This window comes from Pogoniulus pusillus, chromosome 30 (assembly GCF_015220805.1).
Source record: "Pogoniulus pusillus isolate bPogPus1 chromosome 30, bPogPus1.pri, whole genome shotgun sequence".
NCBI lineage: Eukaryota > Metazoa > Chordata > Aves > Piciformes > Lybiidae > Pogoniulus > Pogoniulus pusillus.
In genome coordinates, this window is record NC_087293.1 from 9,643,924 (window position 1) to 9,668,512 (window position 24,589).

Genomic DNA, 24,589 nt, shown 5'->3' on the forward strand with positions numbered 1-24,589 from the left:
GGGTGCTAACAGAGCCCATCCACACACCTGACCCTGAATAAAAAGCCCCAGCCTAATGAAGGAGGGAGGGCTGCCCACCTTCGGGTGCCAGCTTTCCCCTTTCGACAATGTCAGAGGCAGTTCCCGGTTACAAGGCTAATTGAGAACTTCCTATAAACATTATTAATCTCTCCCTACATGGCAAGAAGTCCAGAACAAAAACAATGAACTAACAAAACAAGGAATGCTTGGCTGTGTCATACGCTATAAATATTTCTGAGCCACCATAAAAGAAGACAGAAAAATAGTTCCTGTGTTGTAACAACCACACACTTAAGACTCTTCAAAAACAAGCCAGTATTTAACCTGAGAGCTCAGCTATAAAAATAGTTCTGTTAATCTTGGCATAATTCTATGTTTTATTTCAGGATAAAAAACACTCCTGCAGAGTCACATCACTTTGCTACTTGTGAGTTTTTCAAACACTCAAGAGAGCCATGGAAAAAAAAATGAGGTAACTTTCCACTGCAGCTGATGGGTTGATGGTCTTCAGTTCTCAAAATTAATTCTGTCTTGGAAACTTCTTCAGCCACTGCAGGAAGGCAAAGACCTGTATTAAATGACAGGAAAAGTTCCTCTAAATTATATGAAGCGATCACACGTGACAATTCGCTCTATGAATTTTCACAAGGCAAACAGAATGGAAATGTAGAACAAAAGCACGAAGAGGAGAAAGGTAAACCAAACACTGCACAGAAAGACAACAGTGTCAGGGACATGGCTGCAGTGTTGTGAAATAAAACCTCCCAGGTTGTTTTGCACAAAGGAGGGATCTTTATGCCCTTGGCTAGCCACTGACTCGCAGTTTATGAGCAGTGGCACATGCTCTGGTGTCCAAAACTGAAAACGTATTTACTTCCTCACTGCTTTCCTCTTTTGTTCTTCAACTCTTCCCCCACCCAATCTTTAAAGGAAGAACAAGTGACTGCTGAATGGGACCAGTGAGGAAATTACCCTAACGTTTATCAGTGCACCTGCCTGCAAGTGACTGCAAAGCAATATGGAAAAACAAGTCCAATCAAATCAGTTGAATCATTTCTTTACATGAAATTGAACAAACTTGAGTTATTTCTGGTCCTATTAACTCTGCAAAAGCTGCTCTGCAGTTACCTCCTCACATTGATTCAAAGCCTTTTAGTAAAGGCAGAAAATAAGAACTATGCAGCAGCCAGAGTCTTGCAAAGTCACAAATCCTTGCCATGGATCTACAGTGGATTGTGTGTACATTTGTCCCACCAACTCTTTCTCACTTGAAGCAAACGAGATGATTCCTGCAGGGTGAGCACATGCTGAGCACTCTGCTGTATCAGCATGGTGCTCAGCAGTTTTGGGGATTTGCTCCTGAACTTTTTAACTTCAGTGCTTTCAGGATGCAAGTCACAGTGCTGGCTTCGATCTGTAAACCTCCAGCTTCTTTTACTGTAGGGCTCTTTTTAGGAGAACTCTGTGCTGTGCTCTGATGGAAGGGCTGGCATTCCAGCTACTCAGCACCCACTTCCTACGAGAGCCCCATTAGCGTGCCATAAGCAGACCCAACTCACTCTGACAGAAGACTTAGTGGTGTCTCTGGTCTTAATGCAGAAGCATCAGAACACAAGGGTGCCAGAAACCATCACCACTCCCCAGGGGCACGGGGGTTTGGATTCACAGGGGAGAAACAGCTCAGAGACTGCAATCTGAATACACTGAGGGAGACAATCTGAGCATCAGCTCCCACTGGAGAAATCCAGTGCCACATAGCTTGGCACTCCAGCTTGCTGTGCAGTAACTTCCCTCTGCAGACATGTGCTTGGGTTGCGTCTGCACTGAGAGATTTCTTTTCCTGACATTTTCCCCCCCAGTTTGTCACTAGATCCTATTCAGTTTCAAGTGGTGTTCAGCATTTTAACCATATCTGGTTACTCTTTTGTCCACAGAACCAGACAACATGGTGCCTACTGGAAGCAACTGATTCACATCAGTAGAACAAATAGAGAGTAAGAAATTTCCTGATTAAAAAAAAAACAACCTCCTCTGGGCAAGGCTGTGTTCTATATTCTGAACAGAGATTCAATACCTTCTACTTTTGGAGTTCTGAGCCCAGGAACAATATGCTAAAGCAGCCCTTGGCTGTGGCACAGAAAAACACTTCCCTGTCCCTTATTCAACAATGTTCACATCCTTGATCCTTTTATCTGTAACACACAGAAGGATTTTAACCACAATAAGTAGTGTGTAGGTACTTGGAATGGAGTTGTGAGATCTTACTGCCCAGAGGATGAGGGACATGCTTGAGGGAAGTTTAATTGCTTGAGTAAAGGAATTATTTGCTGCCTTAGTATCTTTGCTGTTCCAGTACTCACAAGGGTTTTACTGGAAATGCATTCAGGAGTGCACTTAGGACCTTGTGCCAGGCTCATCTTGAAATCCATAACTTGTATTAATACTGCAGATGTGTTTACAAAAACCTCAACCAAAAATAAAATCAAGATGAAAATACCTTCGTGCTCACAGAACATCATAGACAAGACAACGAATCTCTTTCTTCTGCAGCAGGTAGCTGGGTTCTGTGAGAAGTCTCTGCAAGTTCTGGTGTCTATATTGTAAAGCAAAAATCAAAGAACACAGATCATAAAAATTACAGAGCTGCCAGGTTCAAACTGGTGAGCAGCAAGGTCATGCTTTTTAATTCCCCTCTTCTCCTCCCTCACCCAAGCAGGGCACAGAATGCAATACATACAAATCCTTACTGATGAAACACGAAGCGTTACATTTGATATGTAGGATGCTTTAAAGCACAGTTGCAAACAGCTGCAGGTAAACCTGGTTTTAAGCACAGATTAGTTTGCCTGCATAGATTAAGCAAAACACGCTTGGCAAGTTTTTACCCAGACCCACTCTGAAAGTAGATCAAAGTTTTACTGATGTGGTTCAGAAGCTATCCCTGCCAGCAAACACCAGCCTGCTTTACTTTCTATCCACTAAAGCAACCGTTCTGAACAAGAAGCAAATTTCCAAGCTCCAGGTTCTAAAGCAGAGTCATGCTCACTACTAAGGAACAGCCGGTTGAGTCGAGCTGAGATGTGCCAACCAGTAAGCAGGAGCCAGCAGACAGCTGATGGGGCTGGGCAATGGCCACAAGCAACCACTGTTTTGTAGAGAGCTTTTCAGGAATCCCTCCTACAAGACAGTCTTTGCAGAAGACTACACTGCTGCTGTCTTTCACGCTGAATGGAATGCTGCAGATGAACTTCAGAACAAAATACCCTTTCAGCTGATGCAAACGCTGGCACTTCTCTGTCAGTCAGTCTTAGCACAGCTAAGGTTTTATGGTTGTGAATGTTATCAAAATTGCTTTGTTTATTACTTACAGTAACACTGTTCTGCTCGAGTTCATCTAAGGCTAAATGAAGTGCAACATTTTCAGAGAGGCAATAGCTCTCAGGAGAAAGCCGAGGTTTCAGCAAGCTGCGTTCATGTTAGGAGCCTGCTTCAAAACAAAAGGCTAAATTTGCCCTTTGAGATCAGCACAAATCTACCCATTTCTAGCAATAACTGGGACAACCTCCTTGCCAAACAAGGCAAAAATTCTGATGGTTATTTATGAAGGAAATAAGTGGTCTCTACTGCCCACATACTCCAGACAGAAACTCCCTAGCAGCACTCCCGTTCAGAAAATAAACTGCCATGGCAGCTACACACAGATTATTTTCCTTGACCACTGAGTGTGTTCTCTGACCTTGAAATGAAGGAACTAAAACTATTAGCACACAACCCCTCTAAGCTTATTTAAGCTGAGAGTCTGGCTTAAATTCACATACAAAACTATTCTATGTATCACCTATTCCTATACTTTCCTTTCCACAAATACTCCTAGCATAAACAACCACTCGCACAATCTAAGTCATACTCATGTTCGCTTTTCTCCAGACCTCCCACAGCTTGCTCCAAAATTACTTCTTCCTTCCATCTGTTTAGACACATGCAGAAGTCAAATCCTGTCATGACCTTGAGCAGCCATAAAGAATCCCATAAAAAAAAAAAATCCAAGCACTTCATAGTAAGGAATGCAGGAATTTTCTCTTTAGCAAAGCCCAAAGAGGATGTTGCTTGTAATGTCATAGCACAAGTCAAGCATAAGGGAAAAAGATGTTCACAGTCACAACTCCAGGCCACTTGAATCATGGGAGAGACATATATACCCTGTTAGCATTGCTCCTGTCGGGGCTGCAGTGAGGGGTTGCTTGGAGGAGAGTGCTAAGCTCCAGATCAGCAATCATCTGTCGATAGTCGGCCAGCGCATGCCGCAGCTTGCTTATGGGGGAACTGGCATCCTGGAGGAGACAGAAAGTGAGTCAAAGTTATTAGATGATTTCTTTGGAATAGATCAAAGAATTAGAATGTAGGAAGAATCAGCATTTTGAAATGTCTCACTTCAAAATACTACAACAGAACACTGCTCCTGATGCTAGACAGTGTTTCTAATAAGCACAGAGGTCTTTCCTAGTGTTGGCTTTCTAACATCTTCAGATGCTTGTATATGAGGTGCATGATCAGCAGTACCTCACTGAATAAGGGGAGAACAAAGATATGGGAAAGAAGGAAAACCAGGCAGGACAAGTGAAAAAAACACTGCCCAATAGCTTCTAAGAACTGTGTCCAAGCATATTCAGATACTGTGCTTTACTGCATATACCAATTACTCAGCATTTATAATCCTAAAGATTTCCAATTCAAAACCTGGTTTTGTTTTATTTTTAACTCACGCTGTTCAAGACATACTGAGATAACAAGGAGACACTTAGGAAAAAATATATTATCACCTTTGATTTAAGCCTGCTGTGTCATTATTTGAGTCCCTAGGTCTTTCATGCTGCCAGGTATTTGCTTTCCTATCATCAGTCACAATTCCCCTTAAAATTAATCAAAAAGATTAAAATTAATGCAGTACATTCAGCAATAAAATACTGACTTGGTCCATGGCAGTTTTGCAGCATCTATTTGTTGGCTTAGTCCCTGAAAGGTGATTGATCTCCAGAGGGAAGTCTTCATCAGAGGTTTTCTCACATGTTTGAGACTTGTCTCTTTTCTGGGTGGATGTCAAACAGATAGAATCCAAGTGAAAAGAATCCAAGTCCACATTCTCTTCACTGTTAAAAAAATAAAGACATTGCCAGAAAGAGTATCACCATCCTTTTGAGTCAAACTTTCAAAGGAAAATCAGGGGACAACATAAAAAAATATGAGCCCTGAGCCAAGAAAAAACATCCAGCATGTGAGATTACTCTGTTCCTCAGAGTAGTTTTCATGTTTAACAGCTTCAGTAGATCAGTTTCATCCTCTGAACACTACAGTTTGACATTCAAGCAGTTTCAAGAACACTCTGCCATGTGCTCAGGTATCTATTTAACCTTGCAGAGAGCACACAAAAGGCAGCATTTAGTTCCTCCCAGTACTCTGGTACTCTATTTTTTTTCCTTTTTAATCAATCATTAAGCAAATTAATATTTGTAGCTGTACTTTTCAAGGGAATTTCACAGTCTTGCAGAGCCATCATCTCACTTGGAGATCACAGCAGAGCTTTCCCAAAGTGCCTTTATTTTATTTATTTTTAAATACAGCAGTAAACTGTGAAGGGCTGTTGGGGCAAACTGTGATTAAAGCCAGTTGCCTGACTAACATTTCAGGTTGGAGCTGAAGCATACAATCTGCTGGGAGGCATCTTCTCCTAGGTTTTAAAGCAAAACAAAAACCTTGATGTAGCACTAGATATATCCAAGTGCATTTAGGAATATCTGAAAAACGATTTAATCAACAGTTAAAAGCAACAAACGATACCCTGCACATCATTACTGTCCAACACTGACTCGCAGCCATCCCAAGCTTGTCCTAATACAAAAGCCCTTTAGCATGTCAAGTGATTGAAGCTTCTGCCTAACCTTTCCCATTACAGGCTACCCTGGAGAAAAGAATCATTCTCAATTTCAATTCCTGAAATCACTATTTTATCAAAACGTGCCAAATCTCTCACTCAGCTCCAGCCTCAATTAACCACAACCTCAGACTAGAAATAATAAAAGCTGTAGCACCTTTGAAATGATCTTGATCACCTACTTCAGCAGTACAATAGCCCAGCAGCACCTTATGTCCTCTGGGCTGTGTTTTCACACAGCACTGCCTGCTGTCTGTGGCTTGTACAGAGACGTGCTGTGGTTTCTGCTAGCAGTTTCAAGCTATGCAGTGCATTTCACTTTCAGCTGCTAATTTCCACTTCATGCAGTCTTTAAAAAGAGTAAAATAGCAACCACTATAGCACTTCTGTATTCCTCATGCTTCTGAACAAAAGCAGCACAGTGCTAAGCACTGCCTGGGTTGGGAAAATAATTAAAGAAAACTGTAAAGAAAATACTACCTTCACTTTTACATCTCATTAAATATTCTCTAGGTGCTTATTTTGGTGGAACACCACAGTCCATATCTGCCAAGAGTGTTACAAAAAGGGATATTTTTAAATGACAGTCAACCTAAGAAAAAGTCCTCATGAGAGATGCCAGCTCCAAGTGTCTGCTGTGTCTCATTTGACTTCTCTGGTGATACAACAGGATTTCTTTTAAGAGAAATGCTCCTGTTTGTGTGCTTGTGACAAGGAAATGCTCTGGAGAGATGTGAGCAAACAAGCTGTAGCTGCCTAAAACAGGGGATGTGAGGAGATGGAATGAACACAGCCAGCCCTGAACACATAGGACGGGAGGGAGGATAGAAACAGGTTTGATTTTGAGGTTGGGAGACAGCTTAAGGAATGAGTGGCTTAGTCCAGAAGAAGCAGACTGAACAAGTAGCTGCTGACTCTCCAGCTTTAAAACCAGAACAGAGTGTGAAAACACAAAGGCAGCAAATGTTGTTTCAACATAAATGAAGTCACTAAGAGCACACAGAAACGATTCCACCACTATGCTATTTCACAATCCCTCTTGCAATTGGATAAGGTATTTGACTGTGTTAATAACCTTCTTGTTGGCCGTTCCAGAATTCAAGAACTCATGTCAAAAATATTTGCTGGGCTGACAGGGAGGTGCCAGCACCCTTCCCTACACACAAAATACATCATCAGCACTATGGAGCCAGCAATGGAAAACTGGAGGATCCAGATTCAAGTCCCAGGAGGAATGTTGTGTTTGGTCTCTGCCATTAATACCTTCCCAGAAGACCACACTGCAGACTGCAATCCTGCTGCCTCCCTCCTGTTTATGAGGTGAGAATTTATTCACTGGCAAATCAGAGCCAGCAGAGGCTGGACAGCAGCATTTGGGATTTGCACTGAGACAATCTAAACCCAGTTACAGGGCCCCAAAGACCAAATGTGGGCATTGAGAAAACCTGATAGCTCAGCAGCAAATCCCAGCTGGGCAGAGAGCCCTCTCTTTCTGAAGGTTATCTGTTCCATTTGCACTTCCCAGCTTGTATTGATTCCTTCTCCCCTAAAATTCTCTTAAGGATAAGACAAAAAGTGAAAGCAGTTTTCAGCATTCAGTATTAAAAGAGATTCGGAGAGATGATAGGGTGCCATTTGTGCTGCTGGGGGGACCAGGTAAGAAAGGTCAGGGCAGATGTACAGGGAATGGAGCCTTTTTAATGATTTATGGACAGTGGAAACTAGAGTCCACAGAGGGTGAAGCTCAGCTAAGCAACATGGGAATGTGCCAGGACAGCATTCTTTACCAATTGCTGCCCATCCACCTTGTCTCTGAACAGGTCTGTCTCACTGCAGTAATCACTTCCAGGATATTTTTGCTTGAAAAGCAACACAGAAGGAAAGTATCCTTACATCAGGTATTTCCATTCCATAACATTCCATATCATACATTTGGATTCTGGGCAGACTGGCTGGCTGAAATTCTTAGCAGGTTTAAACAGCTGCTCATTTACTCTACTGGTTGAACTAGCAACTGCAAAGCTACTCCTCCTCCTCCTCTAAGAGGCAGCTACGAAATCTCTGTAAAACTTCAGAAATCCTTCTAGAATAGAGCTGTTAAGTCAGTCAAGTTTTGGAAAGGAAATAAGAGGAACCAACACAACAGATCCATAGAAAGTTAGAACTCTGAAAGCCTTGCTTGTGCAGGCATAAAACCACTTCTGTAAGTGCAAAGCAGCATTCCTATCTCAGATACTTTCCAATTCCACTGAGACACCTGAGTATTTTTCCAGCACTTCCCAGCATTAGAAACCTCATTCTGCTCATCCCCAACCACACATCCTTTTTCTGCTCCAAACAGAAATACAGGGACAGAGTCTCACAAACAGCGATGCACTGGAGAGTGGACAGATTGCTGTTCTTTAAATCTTGCCATCTCCTCTTTTAGCCCTGAAAGGAAAGCAGCCTGTGCTGAAGAGCTGTGTCCTACATTCCTGCCCAGCCACTGTGTGATTTCTCAACAGAAATAACAGAGTCCCTAAAGCTTCACATGAAATCGAGGTTTGTTTCTTGCCTTACAGAAACATCACTGTGTAAGGCCAGCTCTGGCCAGAACATATCTTACTCAACAAATTTACAAGCAGCATCTGGGGACTTTAAAGAAATGCTAAGATTTTTTTTCAACCTGCATCTTTCTCAATCAGTTTTTGGCAAGTTATGTAGTACCACAGCTCCTTCTGCCCACACAGCTCTCGGGGATAAGAGATACAAAACAATAAAGGCATTAAAAAAAAACCCATGATACTTTAAACCTATTTTAACTTATTTCAAATTTACTACTTTCCAAGCTGCTAGACTGATTTTAAACCATCAGTCACCTTAAACATCACTTGGGATAATACAAATCATTGAGAGCTTTTCCACCCAAGTTTCTACATGACTCCACCTTGTACATATCTATTTCTTAAATGTAACAAGCACATAACCTTTCTGAGCTGGCACATTTCATCTCTTGTTCACTCCTGAGACAGCTGCAATCTTTTCCATGCCATGCACTTCCATCTCCACTTATGGGTTTGAAAATCTCCAGCCATTCCAGATCTGATACTGGCTTCCACCTGGCATCTCTTTCCACATTGAAGTTATCACTAGAGGAATCAGATTCAGATTTGTGAACCACAGCAGGAGCCTCTCTGCTCTTTTGATAAAACACAATTTCAGTTCTCTCTCGCCAGGTTTTCTTTTCACTATCAGTTTTGCCAGATGTGTTCTGGGTCAAAGGACTTTGTGACTCCGCACAGGAACTGATGTTAAGCCAATGCTCACTTTCGGTTAAAGGCGACTCAAAGGTTTGCTGCTCTCTGCTTTCCACTTCATTCTGAGACATATCCCTGTTTCTCAATGGCATTGTGTAGTTTGCTTTGCAAAATGCTTTGCTGTCTAGCTCATCACTGCTTGATGCAACATCTTGCTTTTCTTCTTCTGTGAGGGCAAACAAGACTTTCACAACTTCTTGTTTTAAGTGCTCTGAGGTAGTTTCTTCTGTGTCTGATGCACTCAGTAACAGTCTATTATCTGCTTCACACATCTCAGAGGTGGTTTTTACCCTACCTTTTGGAGCCTGTTCAGTTCTACGCTCCTTGTATATCTCGCGGCTGCCCTCAGAACTAACCGAGTCTGTCTCGCTGTTACTTTCAGGGATAGAGCATGTCAGATCTATGCTACAACAGCATGACAAAGAAAACAGTCAGAATGCTGCAATTAAAGAGCACACATATTTGTACTGAAGGTTAAAGCTATACATTAACCAGAGGCTGTAGCCATGGCTCTGTGGTACTTCATATACCAACAGGCAGCCGCATCCTGTCAAAACCCAGCTAAAGCCTGGCCAGATTTGGCTGGCACATTCCAAAATCAGTCTAAGAGTTTTACATAGTATGGTGGTTCTGTCTGAATCTCCAAGATATGCATCAATTTCCTCAGCTGAAAGCAAAATAAACTTTGATTTCTAAACAAAAGTAGCAGCAGGCCAGATTAACACCCCTACCACCAGCCTATTCCACTCCTAATAAAAACATTAACTGTTTAGCCTGCAGACAGCCCTTTATTCTGTGACTGACACTCACAGTGCCTCTTAACCAAGTGAAAAAAGGTACAACAGCTTCACTGGATATTTGTGGCTGAGACCAGCAAAAGTATCTTGACACAGCACACAGCTCATTTAGGATGTTAATTGTGGCTGAACAGTGAAGTCTTTTTCTAAGAGCAAACCACCAAAAAAAGAAAGAAAAAAAATTACCTCCCTTCATGAGCTGCTTTTACATGCTTTTGCCTTAATTCCTGAGAGCTCTCCAAACTGACATGAAGAAATTGCAAGTCACACTGCTGTTTCTGGTAGATCTGTTTAAAGATAGTAATGCTCATTAGTGAAAGTCTGAAGCGAAGGAACATTATCATTAGGTATTAATGCATCACTTGACTTCCAAATATACCCTCAGAACCCAAGTTTACCCTTTATATAAACCACTACCTGTAATCAAACTGTTGTCAAAGGCTAAGGCTTCCAGATCTAAGGGGCCATCTCTGCATGCATCTGTTAGAAGACTGCAGTGGTCTTCTAAAATGGAACCACACTGAAGCACACATACAGTATCATTACTGTTATTTGATAATTAATACATGTTGTTATTACATTGGTCAAAGTTATACAGACTTACAGGACATGGAATGATGGTTGTGGCATTTGGTTTTCCCAGCAGAGCTGCATCCCCAGCAGCCTGGGCAGCAGGTTGAAGAGAAGTGATTCTCCCATTCTGCTCTGCTATCATGACACCCCACCTGGAGGCCTGTGTCCAGCTCTGGAGCCCCCAAACACAAGGATGTGGGACTGTTAGAGCAGGTCCAGAGGAGGAGCATGGAGATGATCAGGGGGCTGGAGTGCCTCTCCTGTAAGGACAGGCTGAGAGAGTTGGGGTTATTCAGCCTGGGGAAGAGAAGTCTCTGGGGAGACCTCAGAGCAGCCCTCCAGTATTTGAAAGGGATTGATTACAAGAGACATGGAGAGGACCTTTTACCAAGGCATGGAGTAACAGCTTCAAACTGGAAGAAACTGGATTTAGACTAAACATTAGGAGGAAATTCTTTCCCAGTAGGGTGGTGAGGCACTGGAACAAGTTGTCCAGGGAACCTGTGGAGGCTCCAACCCTGCAAGTGTTCAAGACCAGGTTGGATGTGGCCTTAAGCAACCTGGTCTAGGAGACATGTCCCTGCCAGGAACTACATGATCTTTAAAGTCTCTTCCAACCCAAACCACTCCGTGATTCTACTCTTTTTTGTAAGCTGCCACAGAAGATAACACATTGATCAATTATTTGCAATAATAACACCTTGAGAACCTCCAGAATGAAAACAGTAGGCTTAAGTTTCTTTGGAAAAACAAATCTTTCAGAACACCATGTCCCTTTGTGCTGCACAAGTTCACCTTGGGCAGGTGTATGAGGCAGCCTGCCCCATTCCCACTGCCCTTCACATGACTCCTCTGCTTATACACACACACTGACGAATGGTTATCTCAACTGGGTGCCCAACTTTTACTGCTGTGAGGGAGGTATTTACTCACTGTAGTACCAAGCAAATACAATTATGTATAAAAAGGCTAAAAGCTCATACAAATACAAGGATTGGTACCTTGGGGGTTTAATTTTAACCGCATCCAATTTAAAATCAACATCCTATAGGGTTCCCAGCATGGCAGAAATGACAAATTTCTTTGTTTATTTTTTAATCTTAATTAAGAACAGCAAGATCTAAGTTTTTTATAGTGCTCCACACAGATATGAAGTTATTGAAAAACGCCCTGATAATCTCAGAATGGACACACAATTAGGGCTGTACCTGTCGCAAACTTTCTAGCTCAGTGTTAGTCCGTGCTTGTTTAGACTTGGCAAACTGAAGAAGCTGCTCCACTCTCTTTGCTTTCTCAACTGTTTCAAAACACAGACAGTTTCTGCATTACTTAGACACAAAGCAAGTGCATTACATTTGTTACTGTCTATTTCTGCAGCAGCAGAAGCAGGTGCTTAACCAAAACACGAGCATTTTCTTAAGATCAACAGGATCTGTTTCTCCTCCAAATAAAAAGAGCACAAAACCCACAGGCCAACAGAGCAGAGTCCTCAGACTTTTCACCATCAATTAACTTTGTTTTACCAGCATCCTATTTCAATAACTGATTTTATTTTATCATGTTAACATTATTCCACAGAAAGGAAATCCAGTAAATTCTAATCTGTGCTTTGTACAGGGAAGTGCTGGGAAATACTTCCCACTACTGACGTTTTTAAAACAAGAAGACATGGGATCAAAGGTGTCAAAGGTAATGGCAGATAAAAAGTGACTGGCAAGTAAATAATCTCACACAAGACATCACCTTTGGTCACATCATCTTTTGAGGTATATTGCTTGTCTGTAAGCAACAACTGGCCTGCTTTTCTATCCACTGCAATACAGGAGACTTTCTCTCTGCCCAAACCCAAAGTGAAGCTATCAACACAGTAAGTTGCTATTTGCTGAGTCCTGCCTATTAAATTGTCTAACACAAACCTATCAGTTAAACAAAAGGTGAATTCCTAAACATAATTCTTCCATAGAAACACGGGAGAGTGTGAATGGGCTGGTAATTTCCCAGGCCCTAAGGTTTTACATGTGGCTTCTTTTCAGTAGGTTACCACTTTCTAGGTAACCTAAGTCACAAGGGACAATGTTAGCCCCATTTATTGTATTAATACCACAGGAGACATCAAAGTCTCAAACATTTTCAAGACAGAATCCTTTGAGTCATTCACTCCTTCATGTCTCATCATATTGGTGAACTTTGTGCTTTTACAGGATTTATCTGCTGTTCCTGCAGCAGTCCTAAATACTGCTCTCACAGAGTGACACACAAAGGCATAACCTTTGTTAAGCTGCAGGAAAGGCGCTAAGAAGCTGCCTCCTTCACAGGTGAACTTTTGTTGCCCAGAAAAATTTCTAAGCTGTTGAAAGCTAAGGCATGAAATGCCAACTGCCCACACTTACCAGTGAGCACGAGCTCATCCCTCAAGCAGCCATTTTCTTGTCTGAGCTGAATGATTTCTTCCTCCTGCTTATTATTTTCTTTCACCTTTTCACAGAGGTCATCTTTAAAACAAAATGCAGTATTTCCCAAAATGAAAAGGAATCACACTGGTCTGCACTGAATTAGGTGCCCAGTATAAACATTTACCTTTCAGCTTATTTCTTTCTACTATCAATTCTTTCAGTCTCAGTGTGAGATCTTCTATTTTCCTGTTGAGATTGAATTTCTCCACCTTTGCTGCACGCAGTGCACTTTCCAGCTTTCTGAATTTAGATGTAAACTCAGTAATGTGATCAGTTGTTTCAAGTATAGCCTCATCCTGAAATACCAAATAGAATTTATTCTTGATTATCATTTTATCTTCAGCATGTGGATTTTGACTGAACAACAGAACATCCTACCGCAGTGTTACAGCTACTTTCATCTGAGCTCTTGATGACAAAAAACCCAACCGAAGAACCAACCCAAAAATCAAAGCCAGGGAACAAGCTTGTTCATGAAAATAAACCAGATTATTTGTTGACCACTTCTCCCTTCCCAAACAAGCTTAAGAATTAAACAGCAGTGGGATCAACGGTGACTAAACCACTGTGGCACAGTCACCAATAACTACACTGCAGCCCGACTGCGTTTAGTGTCTGATGAGACAACAGATGTTACCTTCAGCTTAAGCATAGTAAGAAGCTCCTGTTCCCTTGCCTGCAGCTGGCCTGTTTTAGCAGACAGTTCCAAAACTGAGCAGTGGAGACTTTGATTTTTCTCCTAGTGAACAGAAACAAAGAGTGTCAGCTGCTAGTTTGGTGACTCAGTGTCACTATATTTCCAGTAAAGATGTGCACAACTTTTTTTTTTTTAAACATCATGAATGGCAATGTAAGATTCTGTGTAACCTGTGAGGATCTGGAGAAAAGAAGACTGGGGTAAAAATTGTTGCCTAATTTGTTACAACCAAACCTGCTTGTCTTAATATCCTGTAGATCTTAAAGTCAAGCCGATTAGAGAGATGAAAGCACACAACACTGCTTCACTGTATTGCATACAGAGGGAAAATTATCCCAATAAACCTATCATTGCCAAATCACTTAAAAAAATTAGGGCACTTGAATACTAATTATTTCCATATTCTTAAATCCTTCTCAGAATGTTAATCACAGTCACAAAGAGATGTAAATAAACCAATCTGGAACTTCCCAGACAAGTACCATAACTGTACTGGGGTCAGCACTGCCTCTTGCAGACATAGTGCCTGAAGTTTTTGGAGGCCAGTTGATTCTGAGCAATGTTCTCCAAGAATAAGCAAACAGCAAACACTAAGTTAGGAAAGCTTTTTTAGTCTTTTTTTTCCCCCCAATGAATCAGAGCTACACCTTAATCTAACAGTGCTGTACTAAAAGATAAATGCAACTCAGGAGCCTTAACAGGAAGTATTTATTCACTAGTGAAACAAACACCACTTGCACTCTGTTCATGCATGGACTGCAAAATGAGACCATTACTCAACTCCTACCTCCAGAGCATGACAGCGAACAGTTGCATCTGTTACTTTTTGAGACATCTCTTTAAACTTCTGTTGTGCCAAGGATTTTATGATTTCATTTCTCTTCTTAAGCTCATCTGAAAATAAAGGAGATGAGGTGAGCAAAAAAGCTCAGCTACCATCATGTCATTCTTTAAATGTCAGAAATAAAGGCTTTAAAATCACATTGAGTCACAAGTGGATGCTGACACTGCATACTCCAAAGGATTCTCTACCTAGGTCAGACGGGCTATGAAATTCGTGGTGACCTTTGTACCATGCCTGTCAAACAAGGCTATTCAGAACTGCCAAGTGATCAGCTGGAGGGTGACATCAGAGCTGTGCAGCAGAACCTCAGGGCACAGGGCTCTACAGTACATCTGCATATATGCAAATTGTTCTCTTCCCATTTCATCTGTTTTTTTCCCTACAGAAGCCAGAGTCATCTACATACTCAAATGAGAAAGGGCCATCTAGTCATCACACCCCTTTCATGCTCACATTACTTTAGTAGCATCAGGGAAATTTGATCTCAGAAAGAAGACAAGGAAATTTAAGGCTGAAGAGTAGGAAATAGCTCGTGTGATGCAAAACTGTTACTGAGGGGCCTTAAAAGACGGAGCTCATAATCTTTATGCACACACTTACTGTTTAGTAAATTGCATCGCTCAGCTAAAGTCAGTGTTTTCTGCCGGTCACGTTCCCAGGCCAGAAGCTGTTTCTGATGCACTGCAACCATGTCATTGAGCTCCTTATCACGATCTTTCAGTTCTGCAGTTAAAAGCTGGATTTCTTGCCTCTGTTGCTGAATGGTGCTGTTCTCAAGGTCTGAGCTAAGCTTCTACAACAGGGAACATATAGAACACACTTCAACATCACGAAGCAACAAATCCTCTGATAAACTCGAGGTCTGAATTTAAGGCAAAGTACAAAGAAAGACCATTCCCCAGAAAGATCCTCGTACTTGCGGTACCATTTGCGGTCCTTAAGTAAGGCTGTTTGAAGTACAATGAGTACTCCCACGTTACAAACAGAGCTCTGATTGTTAACTTTGCTTTCATTTTTTACCTGGGGTGCAGCAGAATGTGGCAGTGATGAACTCATACGGGATAGGGGAGCAGAGGTGCAGCAGGCATTGGAGGATGGTGGTAATTATTTATGACCGTAACCCTAACCGCGGAGGTTGCCTCTGAGGTAAGCAGTACCCGGTAACCCGCCGCGACGGTTGCTGACCGGGCAACCCTTGCAGGAATGACAAGCGTAAGCCGTTGGGAACTGACCAGGATGGGGCGGGACAAGGCCCACGGGCCTGAGGAGTGCCCTGAGGCGCCACCAGCTCAAGTCTGCAAAGTCCTCCGTGACCTCTTGGGCCTTGCCCCGTCCCTCAGCCGCGCCGCTCCCGAAACCTTCCCGCGCCTCAGCGCCCCCAGACTCAAAGCCTCTCGCCCCGCTGCAGCACCGCCCGCCAAACCCACCGGCGCCCTCGCCCTGACGTAGCGGCGGCGCCCCGCCCCCCGCAGCCGTTGATTGGCTGCCGCCTGCCACCGTTAAGCAGAAGCTCCGCCCCTGCCGCGGCTGCCCCGCAGGTTCTACTCCCGCGGCTGCCCGTACGGAACTGCAGATGGTTGTGCCCTCAGCCAGATCGTTCCCAAATAAAGCCATCTGCTGAGACAGAACAAACGAGGGGAAAATTACCTTTAGTGGTAGAGGGCGGGATGTACCGAGTGTCAACCTCGTGGGTCTGACCTCTTCTACGTTTTATAATAAGTGGAGTTCCTGTCAATGTTACTAAAGTGAACAGTAAAATACAAGCACCAAAATCAATGCTTGAGGCTGTTTGCAGGATGGAGAGCACAACAGCCCGGGTGGCACCTTACCCCATCTGCTGCCTGAACACTGTGGAAACAAATAGTCACTATAAAGCTGTATTAATTACTGCCACTCTTGAATAAGCAGGACGCCAAAAGCATAAAGCCATTCAAATTGCCTCACCCAGAACACTAGCAGGGTGGAGTTGTGAAAAGAAGCTGTGTCATACATATTCCCATGCTTCTCAGTGTTTCTACTGAGAAAGGGACCTAAAATGATCACCTAGTCCAATTACCTGACCACTTCAAGATCCATTTTCCTTTAATTAATTACTTTTACAACATTTGCTCCATTCTCCTTTCTAGGATTTTATGCAGGTAAATCAGAAGTTTGAGTTTCACTAGTGACAGGGCTTCTTCACTTAAGTTCAGCAGAAGGGACAGCAAATTAAAAATATTTTTTTAATGACTTACTTTCCTGTAAGGCTGTTAGAGGAAAGTAGTTATAAAGGAAAGAGAAACTGTGTGCAGTGAGGAACAGTAATTTTATTGAAATCTACTTCATGCGTAAGCATGATAAAACCCCAATGTAACTTTGGCAAATATCACAATGAAAAAAAAGAAAACAACCCCAAGCAGCCTATAAAGAACAGTGAAAATGCCAAGAATACAGGTTCTCCACAGCTGCACTGCAGAGCAAACAGGTTTAGAAGCCTCACTTTGGCTATGTCATTTATAACCACAGAATTAAATAAAGGTAGTCTTTTACTATCACTTCTTAACTTCTCCAAGATCTTCAATGCTATCATCATCCACCTAGGAAAAACAAAAGGAAAACCACAGCACATTAAGTATATGTTCGTCTCATATCTCCCTCAATAATCACCACTGTATGTGAAATGAAGGGTTGGAAGAAGGCTACAGCACGACTCAAGATTCCCTGATGTAAATTCTACATAAGAGGCACATGTCTACACAACACAGCTGAACCTGTGAGGCTCTGAATAAAGATAGGCCTACAGAGCTATTTCAGAAAGAATCCCAATACCAGGACAACCAAACCTTTCAACCACCAGCATCCCACAATTAGCTAATCCATTGTGCTGAAGTACAAATGAGTTTCTCTTTTTAAAATTACTAATTTTGCAGTATTTTAAGATATTCTGAATGATAAGATTGGAATGTAGGAATACTTCTGCATTCACCAGTAAGAAATGGTCCCAAAGAAGTCACAGCCATTTGACAGCTAGACTTATTCCTCACTCTAGTACACACAAGAACAGGGAATTAATGCTTCTCAGACCATGGAATCAACAATGAACTTCAAATTTACTCAATCTACCCATTCTCAAGTAGGAATGCAACAACTGATCTTTTTTCTCTGCAGAGCAATCTGTGCTGCCAAAGATGAAACCCTTTTCCAAAGTCACTGGAAAGTCAGACTATTGTGTAAAACTAGAGCTCTGACAGAAGAAAGAGTGTATTACCTCAGGCCATTTCTCCTGGATTACATCAATAATGTCATCTGTGAAATCGCCCTGAATGATGATTTCATCTTCTCCTGTTACTGAGGCACCGCAGGAAAATTTCTGAGCAAAAAACCTTTGTGCTTCCTTAAGATCAATTTCTGTTGATGTGAAAATAGTTTAAGTACAGTTATAAAACTATTTTTGTCAAGTTAGAAAACGTCATCTTGGTTTAACTGCTGAAAAACTAGTGGCAGTTTACAGCCAAAGTTCTGCAGTTTCCAAAACAACTGACTCTACAAACCTATCAAACTCAAGGCCAAAATCATTGAGTGTCCTCTGCACAATCTGTTTATCCAGGTCTGTGTTACATGCACTCACCATAAAAGCATGCTCAGAACTGATTAAAAAGCCCCTCAAGTTCTGAATAACTTCCACAATTATTGAACAAGTTTTACTACAGAAGTCCTTCAATGCATTCCTTTCAGAAATGCGTCCACAATTTTTGAGCTTGGCTTCCACCACAAAGACTCACACCCAGGTCAGACTGAGCTTGTGCATATTAGTGATCACTCAAGCAAACTGGTAATAATTTTGTGCAGGAAATGTGTAACATTGCTTGTTAATAAAACCAAGGATAAAACTTCCCTTTCTAACAGAATTTGTGATCAATCTGTGAAGTACCAAAGCTATACAGGTCAGTGTACTTTGCTAATGATTTGAATGGTGTACTAGAAAGGCAGTTAAGGCCTCAATTAGCCTCAAGAGTAGGCAAAATTAACTGTCACTAACATATATAGAGGTTTGCTGGATATAAGGATCTTTTTTAAGTTAAGCATGTTTATAATTACAGACAAGACTACTTTGCATTCTAATAAGCATTATGGGAAGCCCTGTTTCACCAAACCCTGTAACCCTATTTGTTTGCAAACACTGTGGAAATAAAGACTTTGGTAATTTATCACTGAGGGAAGTCACTGTACCTTTAGAATGCTTTGGAACTGCATTTTTCACCTCATACAGAAGGAAGTAGATCACTCAATGTAATACAACCAGAAGAAATACCACAAAGCTAAAGGTAAGTACATAAAAGTCAACTCACCAAACGTTGCAAGGCCACATACTCTTGTGACATATTTTTTCTTTGCTCTAGGAATTTTTGCTATTGTAACCTTCTGTGGCACAGTCTTCTTTTTCTGTTTTATCTGACCTCTTCCACCTGTAAAACAGAGTAGAAGGTTACATAATTAAATGATTGCACACTTAAAAAAAAAAAAGGGTAGTAAAGAACAGTTTGTTTCTTTATAGACATGAAATCTAACATCTCCCCATCTGTGTTGGTAAACCAGAAGTTATTTTGCACATTGTCTCCCATGTGGGTTTGTTTATTATCATTTAAGAAAGGTCCTGTGCCATCAGTATTACAAGAAATAACCTCAAATTTGTGTTCGGGTTCAGCTTGCAAACCAGATCCCCACTACAATTATCATATAAAGGGCTTTTCCACCCCACTTCACTAATGACTGAAGTTAACCTCTCCTTTGGGAACTCTTCTTTGATTGCAATCCTAGGAACAAACTGTTTAATGTTTTTTATGATTTTAACATCATTAAGGTTTGTGTCTGAGGCAAAGCAACTCATTCATGCTCATTTACTGAGGCCACGAGGCTGCGACTACTCATGCTGCTGGGATAAAGAGCAGATGAAGGTCTAGACATCAGTGCACAACCCCAGTATGGAGCATACACCCGTATGAGCTAGGAGAAAACACAGCAGCTCTGAAATAGAAGCCAGCTACAGTCCTTAACCTGCCAAACTTCCACATGATTTAACTTCTTACTGTTTGTTCCGAGGCCAACTTGAGGGAACACCACATAACAGGTAATACTTAGTCTGAATAAAACATGCAGAAGATATTTTCCACTCATTAAGATTCTTCAAGTCAGATTAAGATCTGTTAACTTTGTATACAGTCATCAAGTTACTTCAGGATAACCAAAGTTTCATGTTCTCAAGCTTTCTCAGCAACAAAACCTAAAGGATTTATGACAAGCACACTAATCCCTTGTGACTTCTCATTCTAGCACACAGCACCTTCAGTTCTACACTACTGAAAACTAATATCTGATAAGTATATTTCTGTCTAAATTTCTTCAGCATTTTAGAAAAGTTTCAGTCTGTTTTTCCCACTTCCTCTATCTTACAGCCAATATTTAAGGAAGTCCTCATGAACCTTTAAAACACTTAGGGATTTTCTCCTAGCATCTAAACACTATTATTTTAGAACCAAAAAACAGACTCCAAACTAACCATCCCACACAATAAATTAATGTTGACAGCAAATATCCTGAATTCTCTGGGAAAAGCATCTAAGCTGCAGAACATAAATTGCTGTTATCACTCCACACAGCCTACTGACAAGGCAAGCAGAATTGGTTACCAAGACACAAAAATAAGACAGCTCAAAATCCATATATTATTGTGCTATTCGCCATAATTCCTGAAGCACTACAGACTCAACTGACAATCCACAGGCAAATGCTTAACATTCTGATTTATGGTGGAAATGGTGTCAATTAATTCAACAGAAAGAATTCCAGTGACTGAAGGGTGGTTTTGAGAGTGGTTTTCATTAATGTTGCTGGGATGAGACATAGCTGTTAATGAAGACATAGGTGACTGTTAAAAGCATAAAACTAAGTCCTGTTACATGAATACAGAGGAGGGATTGAAGGAAAAAAGGTAAAAGCAGTGCTGAGAGGCATTAGGAGAGGAAAGCAGTCTTTGTTCTATTCTGCAAGCAACCTACTGTTAAACAGGGCAGAAACAAGTATTCTGGGAGACATGCCAGATGATTTTAGGTTGAGAAGAAATCCTCCCTGACTAAGTACAATAGCTATGACAGGAACAATGAGACACGATGCAGATCATCTTTCACTTGCTATCACTAATCTCCAGTTCTCCCATCAGCATATCTCACCGCACTAACTTTGTTACTCCTGGCAGGAAGATACTTGTATCTTTTCTACAGAGTCTGAGTTTAGCTAACTAAAATGTCAGGAATCTGGGCCCAAATCTAGATCAGCAGGTGAAAAACAGATGTCCCAAACTGCTTATATATCAGTACCACAAGCAACTATTTAGACCTTGCCTCTCTTTTGCTTCTTCTTCTCCTCCTCTTCTCCTCCTGCAGTTCCTTGGCCTTCTCCAACCCCAGTTTCTTGTTTAGGTGAATTTTCTTAAATACATCAGAAAAAGAGTGAGGAGAAAGAGAACAAAATTAGTAGTGAGACAACCACAGCCTTGCATTTAAAAGAAGCAAGGTACAGTCATATGTTGATAAATTCATAAATTCTTTAACTGCAGCAGCCCCTTGACTGACATACATTACACCTTCATGATAGTACTTATGCAAATTAGACCACAAAAGCCTTATCTCAAACATACAATTTCAACACACTCTCTTCACAGAGAGAGGCAGAAATTAATGATGATATTAACACTGATGTTCCAAATGCAAAGCAATGAGCTCTTTACTATGAATGACCTTTGCTTCAGCCATCCATGGGATGGTTTCTGAATATATCTAAGGGCACACACAAGTTAGAAAACAGAAACAATTCTTACCTACTGTAAGTTTTGCAAACTCATCTGGAAAGTTCTTTTCTAACCATTGTCTGCATTTAGTAACATCAGGCATGTATTCGCAGTACTAGAGAAGAAAGGTCACATCAATCTTGTCAGCAGAATAACTGCAAAATATCTCACAAACACACCAATACATATTTCCTGTCAGCTCAGCCACTTCTCTTTAAGGAAACTGAACGTGAATTTTACACTAGCACATACAAAACCTCATGTTAGCCTGAAGATGACAGTAGCTGAAGCACAGAAGTGCAGCCATTAGGAAAAAGCAGAGCAGATCAGAAATCATCAGAGGACAGAAAAAAGAAATTCAGAAAACAAAAGAATTAACTCACCTCTGTTGGCAACGAACAGACTGAAAAAAGAAGGGGAAAAATATTAGGAAAAGTTCTTCACTTATAGGCTTTGCATGAAGTACAAAATGGTATTTTGGATTTAGAGATTATTTCTGGCATCATAATTCTGGTTATACCACAAACGGACTCAAGAGTATTACTTTAATGATAAAACACATTTCAATTTTTCTCTCATTAGTCAACTGCTTGCATGATCTACACTAGGTTAAAATTATCACACCAAGAGCAGTTGGTCAATGAAGAAAGGGAAGGAGACACCTACAGCTTAGTGAAGAGTTGCAGAAACAAACAGCAGTTCTACCTGAGGCAAAAGATACACCTAATAAATTACCACAGTTTGGTTATCTTTTTCACAAGAGCTGACAAAGTCCAGGGGCTCAGTCCCACACAAAATCAAATCCATTATGCAGACTTGCACACACAATGGGGCTCCTTTCCTAACCCTCTGCAGCTGCATTCTACTCCAAAGCAAGAGATGACACCCATCTAAAACATATACCTGACAAAATTATTTCCTTCTCTTTAACTACAAATGCAATGAGTTAAGAATAATTCTAAATACAGTGACATAATTGCTTTCATGAATTCTACCTTTCTTATTGCCATACTAATGTCCACAGGTCTTTTCTAGTCTCTTTAGTTTGGAGAGGAGGAGACTGAGGAGTGACCTCATTAATGTTTATAAATATGTAAAGAGTGAATGCCAAGAGGATGAGGCCAGGCTCTGCTCAGTGATGCCCAATGGCAGGACAAGGGGCAGTGGGTGGAAGCTGAGGCATAGGAAGTTCCATATAAACACGAGGAATAATTTTTTCAGTGCAAGGCTGACAGAAGAGTGGAACAGGCTGCCCAGGGGGATTGCAGAGTCTCCCTCTCTGGAGATATTCAAGACCTGCCTGGATGTGTTCCAGTGTGATCTGGTATAGGTGATCCTGCTGTGGCAGGGGGCTTGGACTGGATGAGCTTTCGAGATCAGCTCCAGCCCCTGATATTCTGTGGCTTTCTGCAGGTAGAGGTCTCTGTTCAACAGTTCACAACCTCCATCTCAGAGAGGGAAGACCACTACATTTCACCAGAAAAGTTTCAGATAAAACGCACAGCGCAAGCTGTTTCAGAAAGAGGACTAGCAAGGTCAAGCAGACCAAAAGAAAGTCTCCAATTCATTTATTCTGCTATGCTGCCCTCACAACTAGCACACTGCAAGGGACAAGTGTCCTTTCAGCACTTGCCTCCGCAGTAGAGAACCCGAAGAGGATAGTCTCCATCTGACCTGGGACCACTCCTTACATCTCCTCTGCAGTCAGGGACCACAGGCTCAGCTACATCTGTCGCCATGTCACAAGCCTAGAGGTCACAAAACAAAAGAAACAAGACTTAAGTTTTGGGTTAAAGTTATTCATACCTTTTCCAGTTCAACAAGAATCCCAGAGCCTGACAAATTCCAGAGAGAAACAGGTACAATCATAAGAAGAGCTGGAATGATCAGGAAGGAAAGAAAGAGTGAAGAAAATGAAAAAATACAGAGAAAAGGGCTGCAAAAGATATGAAGCAGAATGGAAATCTAACACACAAGGTGAGGGAAAAGGTCAAAGTCACAAAATGCAGTATAAAATAAAGAAATATCTACAAGAACACCACATGGAATTGCAGAACATACCGAGTTGAGCAAAATGTGAACTGTCATGTTAAATCAGTGGCATACGAACAACAGGTGAACTGAGGGCATGTGTGGGGGTAATGCCCACATACCAGCAACGAAATAGAGTCACTTAAGTGTCTGGAGAGTCACAACTGATCCCAAAATACTGGCAAAAAATACTCAACTATCACAAAATAAAGAAAATAAACTCAACCCACTAATGTATTTAATAGTGGTTTACACACATCAGTTTTGGGACAGTGAGCTTAGAAAACAGGACTCAACAGGAAAGGGGTTTGCAAAGCATGAGAAGACACTGAGAGCCCCAGTAACAACCAGAATGTGTGTGGAAGATGCAGAGCCAGGATGCTCTCCAAGCTGTGTTTGGGCAGCGAAGAGAGCTGAGAGATAACAACGTCAGAGTGTCAGACGATGTGGGGTTCACGGCAGAGGGACCGCTGGGAAAGGCCGGAGGCGGTCACAGTGGGGGGAGGAATGAGAGAGTCCCCATGGAGATCCCAAACGGAACAAGGAGGGTGCTGAGTAATTCAGCGTGAGGGTAGGTCGGGGGAAAGAGGAAGGATTTTGGAATACCAGACGTGATGGGGATCACAGACACGGTGACGGCGCGGGGAATGGGGCCCAGAGCTGAGAGAAAGGAGGGCGCCGGGTACCTGAGAAGGGGCACGTTCGCAGTACGGGGAAGCTGCCGGAACTGAGGGAAAGGAAGGTGCCGGGTACTTGACGGGGGAAGGATGCTGTAAAGAGACAAGAGGGGTTGCTGAGAAGGGAAGCAGAGCCACGGTATCAAAGGAAAGGGGCAGGGAAGGTGTCGGAGCTGAAGGAAGGATGCCGGCAGCCGAGGAGGGAGACCGCGGCAGGCCGCCCGCTCCTGGGACGGGGTGGGGTAGGGGGAGCCCAGGGGTGGCAGCGGAGTGACGTTACCCGGGAGGCCCCTCAGGCCGCGGCGGCGGCAGGCGGCGGCGGCTCCGGCACCCCGTGCTGCACGTGCGCCCTGCCCAGCGCCGCCGCCGTCTCGCGAGGAGCGTGCGGCGTGACGGGGAGAAGGCGTCGCCGCGCGCGGTTTGAGCCTGCCGGCTCGCCGTACTCAGG

At 42.2% G+C, this 24,589-nt stretch overlaps 2 protein-coding genes across 5 annotated transcripts; both read right to left on the reverse strand.

The window, feature by feature from the left end:
* Nucleotides 1–224: 224 nt before the first annotated feature.
* On the reverse strand, nucleotides 225–16,009 carry CCDC62 (coiled-coil domain containing 62). Of its 3 annotated transcripts, XM_064168514.1 has the most exons (14): nucleotides 15,631–16,008; nucleotides 15,211–15,403; nucleotides 14,554–14,660; nucleotides 13,707–13,808; nucleotides 13,194–13,365; nucleotides 13,007–13,108; nucleotides 11,825–11,913; nucleotides 10,230–10,330; nucleotides 9,542–9,651; nucleotides 8,917–9,412; nucleotides 4,991–5,168; nucleotides 4,221–4,352; nucleotides 2,519–2,614; nucleotides 225–589 (listed from the first exon to the last, which is right to left on the reverse strand). In XM_064168514.1, exons 1-13 carry the CDS (start codon nucleotides 15,664–15,666, stop codon nucleotides 2,537–2,539), a joined length of 1,896 nt encoding a protein of 631 aa, XP_064024584.1. In that variant the 5' UTR covers nucleotides 15,667–16,008; the 3' UTR covers nucleotides 225–589; nucleotides 2,519–2,536. The 3 variants fall into 3 exon arrangements, with proteins under 3 accessions (XP_064024584.1, XP_064024581.1, XP_064024582.1); XM_064168511.1 differs by having other exon boundaries at nucleotides 8,917–9,651; nucleotides 15,631–16,009; XM_064168512.1 differs by lacking the exon at nucleotides 13,007–13,108 and having other exon boundaries at nucleotides 8,917–9,651; nucleotides 15,631–16,009.
* Nucleotides 16,010–16,896: 887 nt separating this feature from the next.
* Nucleotides 16,897–24,548, reverse strand: DENR (density regulated re-initiation and release factor). Of its 2 annotated transcripts, XM_064168859.1 has the most exons (9): nucleotides 24,422–24,548; nucleotides 24,151–24,234; nucleotides 23,067–23,181; nucleotides 21,817–21,836; nucleotides 21,464–21,548; nucleotides 20,988–21,074; nucleotides 18,939–19,055; nucleotides 17,858–17,997; nucleotides 16,897–17,186 (listed from the first exon to the last, which is right to left on the reverse strand). In XM_064168859.1, the coding sequence occupies exons 3-9, from the start codon at nucleotides 23,170–23,172 to the stop codon at nucleotides 17,142–17,144; spliced, it is 600 nt and encodes a 199-aa protein (XP_064024929.1). In that variant the 5' UTR covers nucleotides 23,173–23,181; nucleotides 24,151–24,234; nucleotides 24,422–24,548; the 3' UTR covers nucleotides 16,897–17,141. The 2 variants fall into 2 exon arrangements, with proteins under 2 accessions (XP_064024929.1, XP_064024930.1); XM_064168860.1 differs by lacking the exon at nucleotides 24,151–24,234.
* Nucleotides 24,549–24,589: the final 41 nt, after the last annotated feature.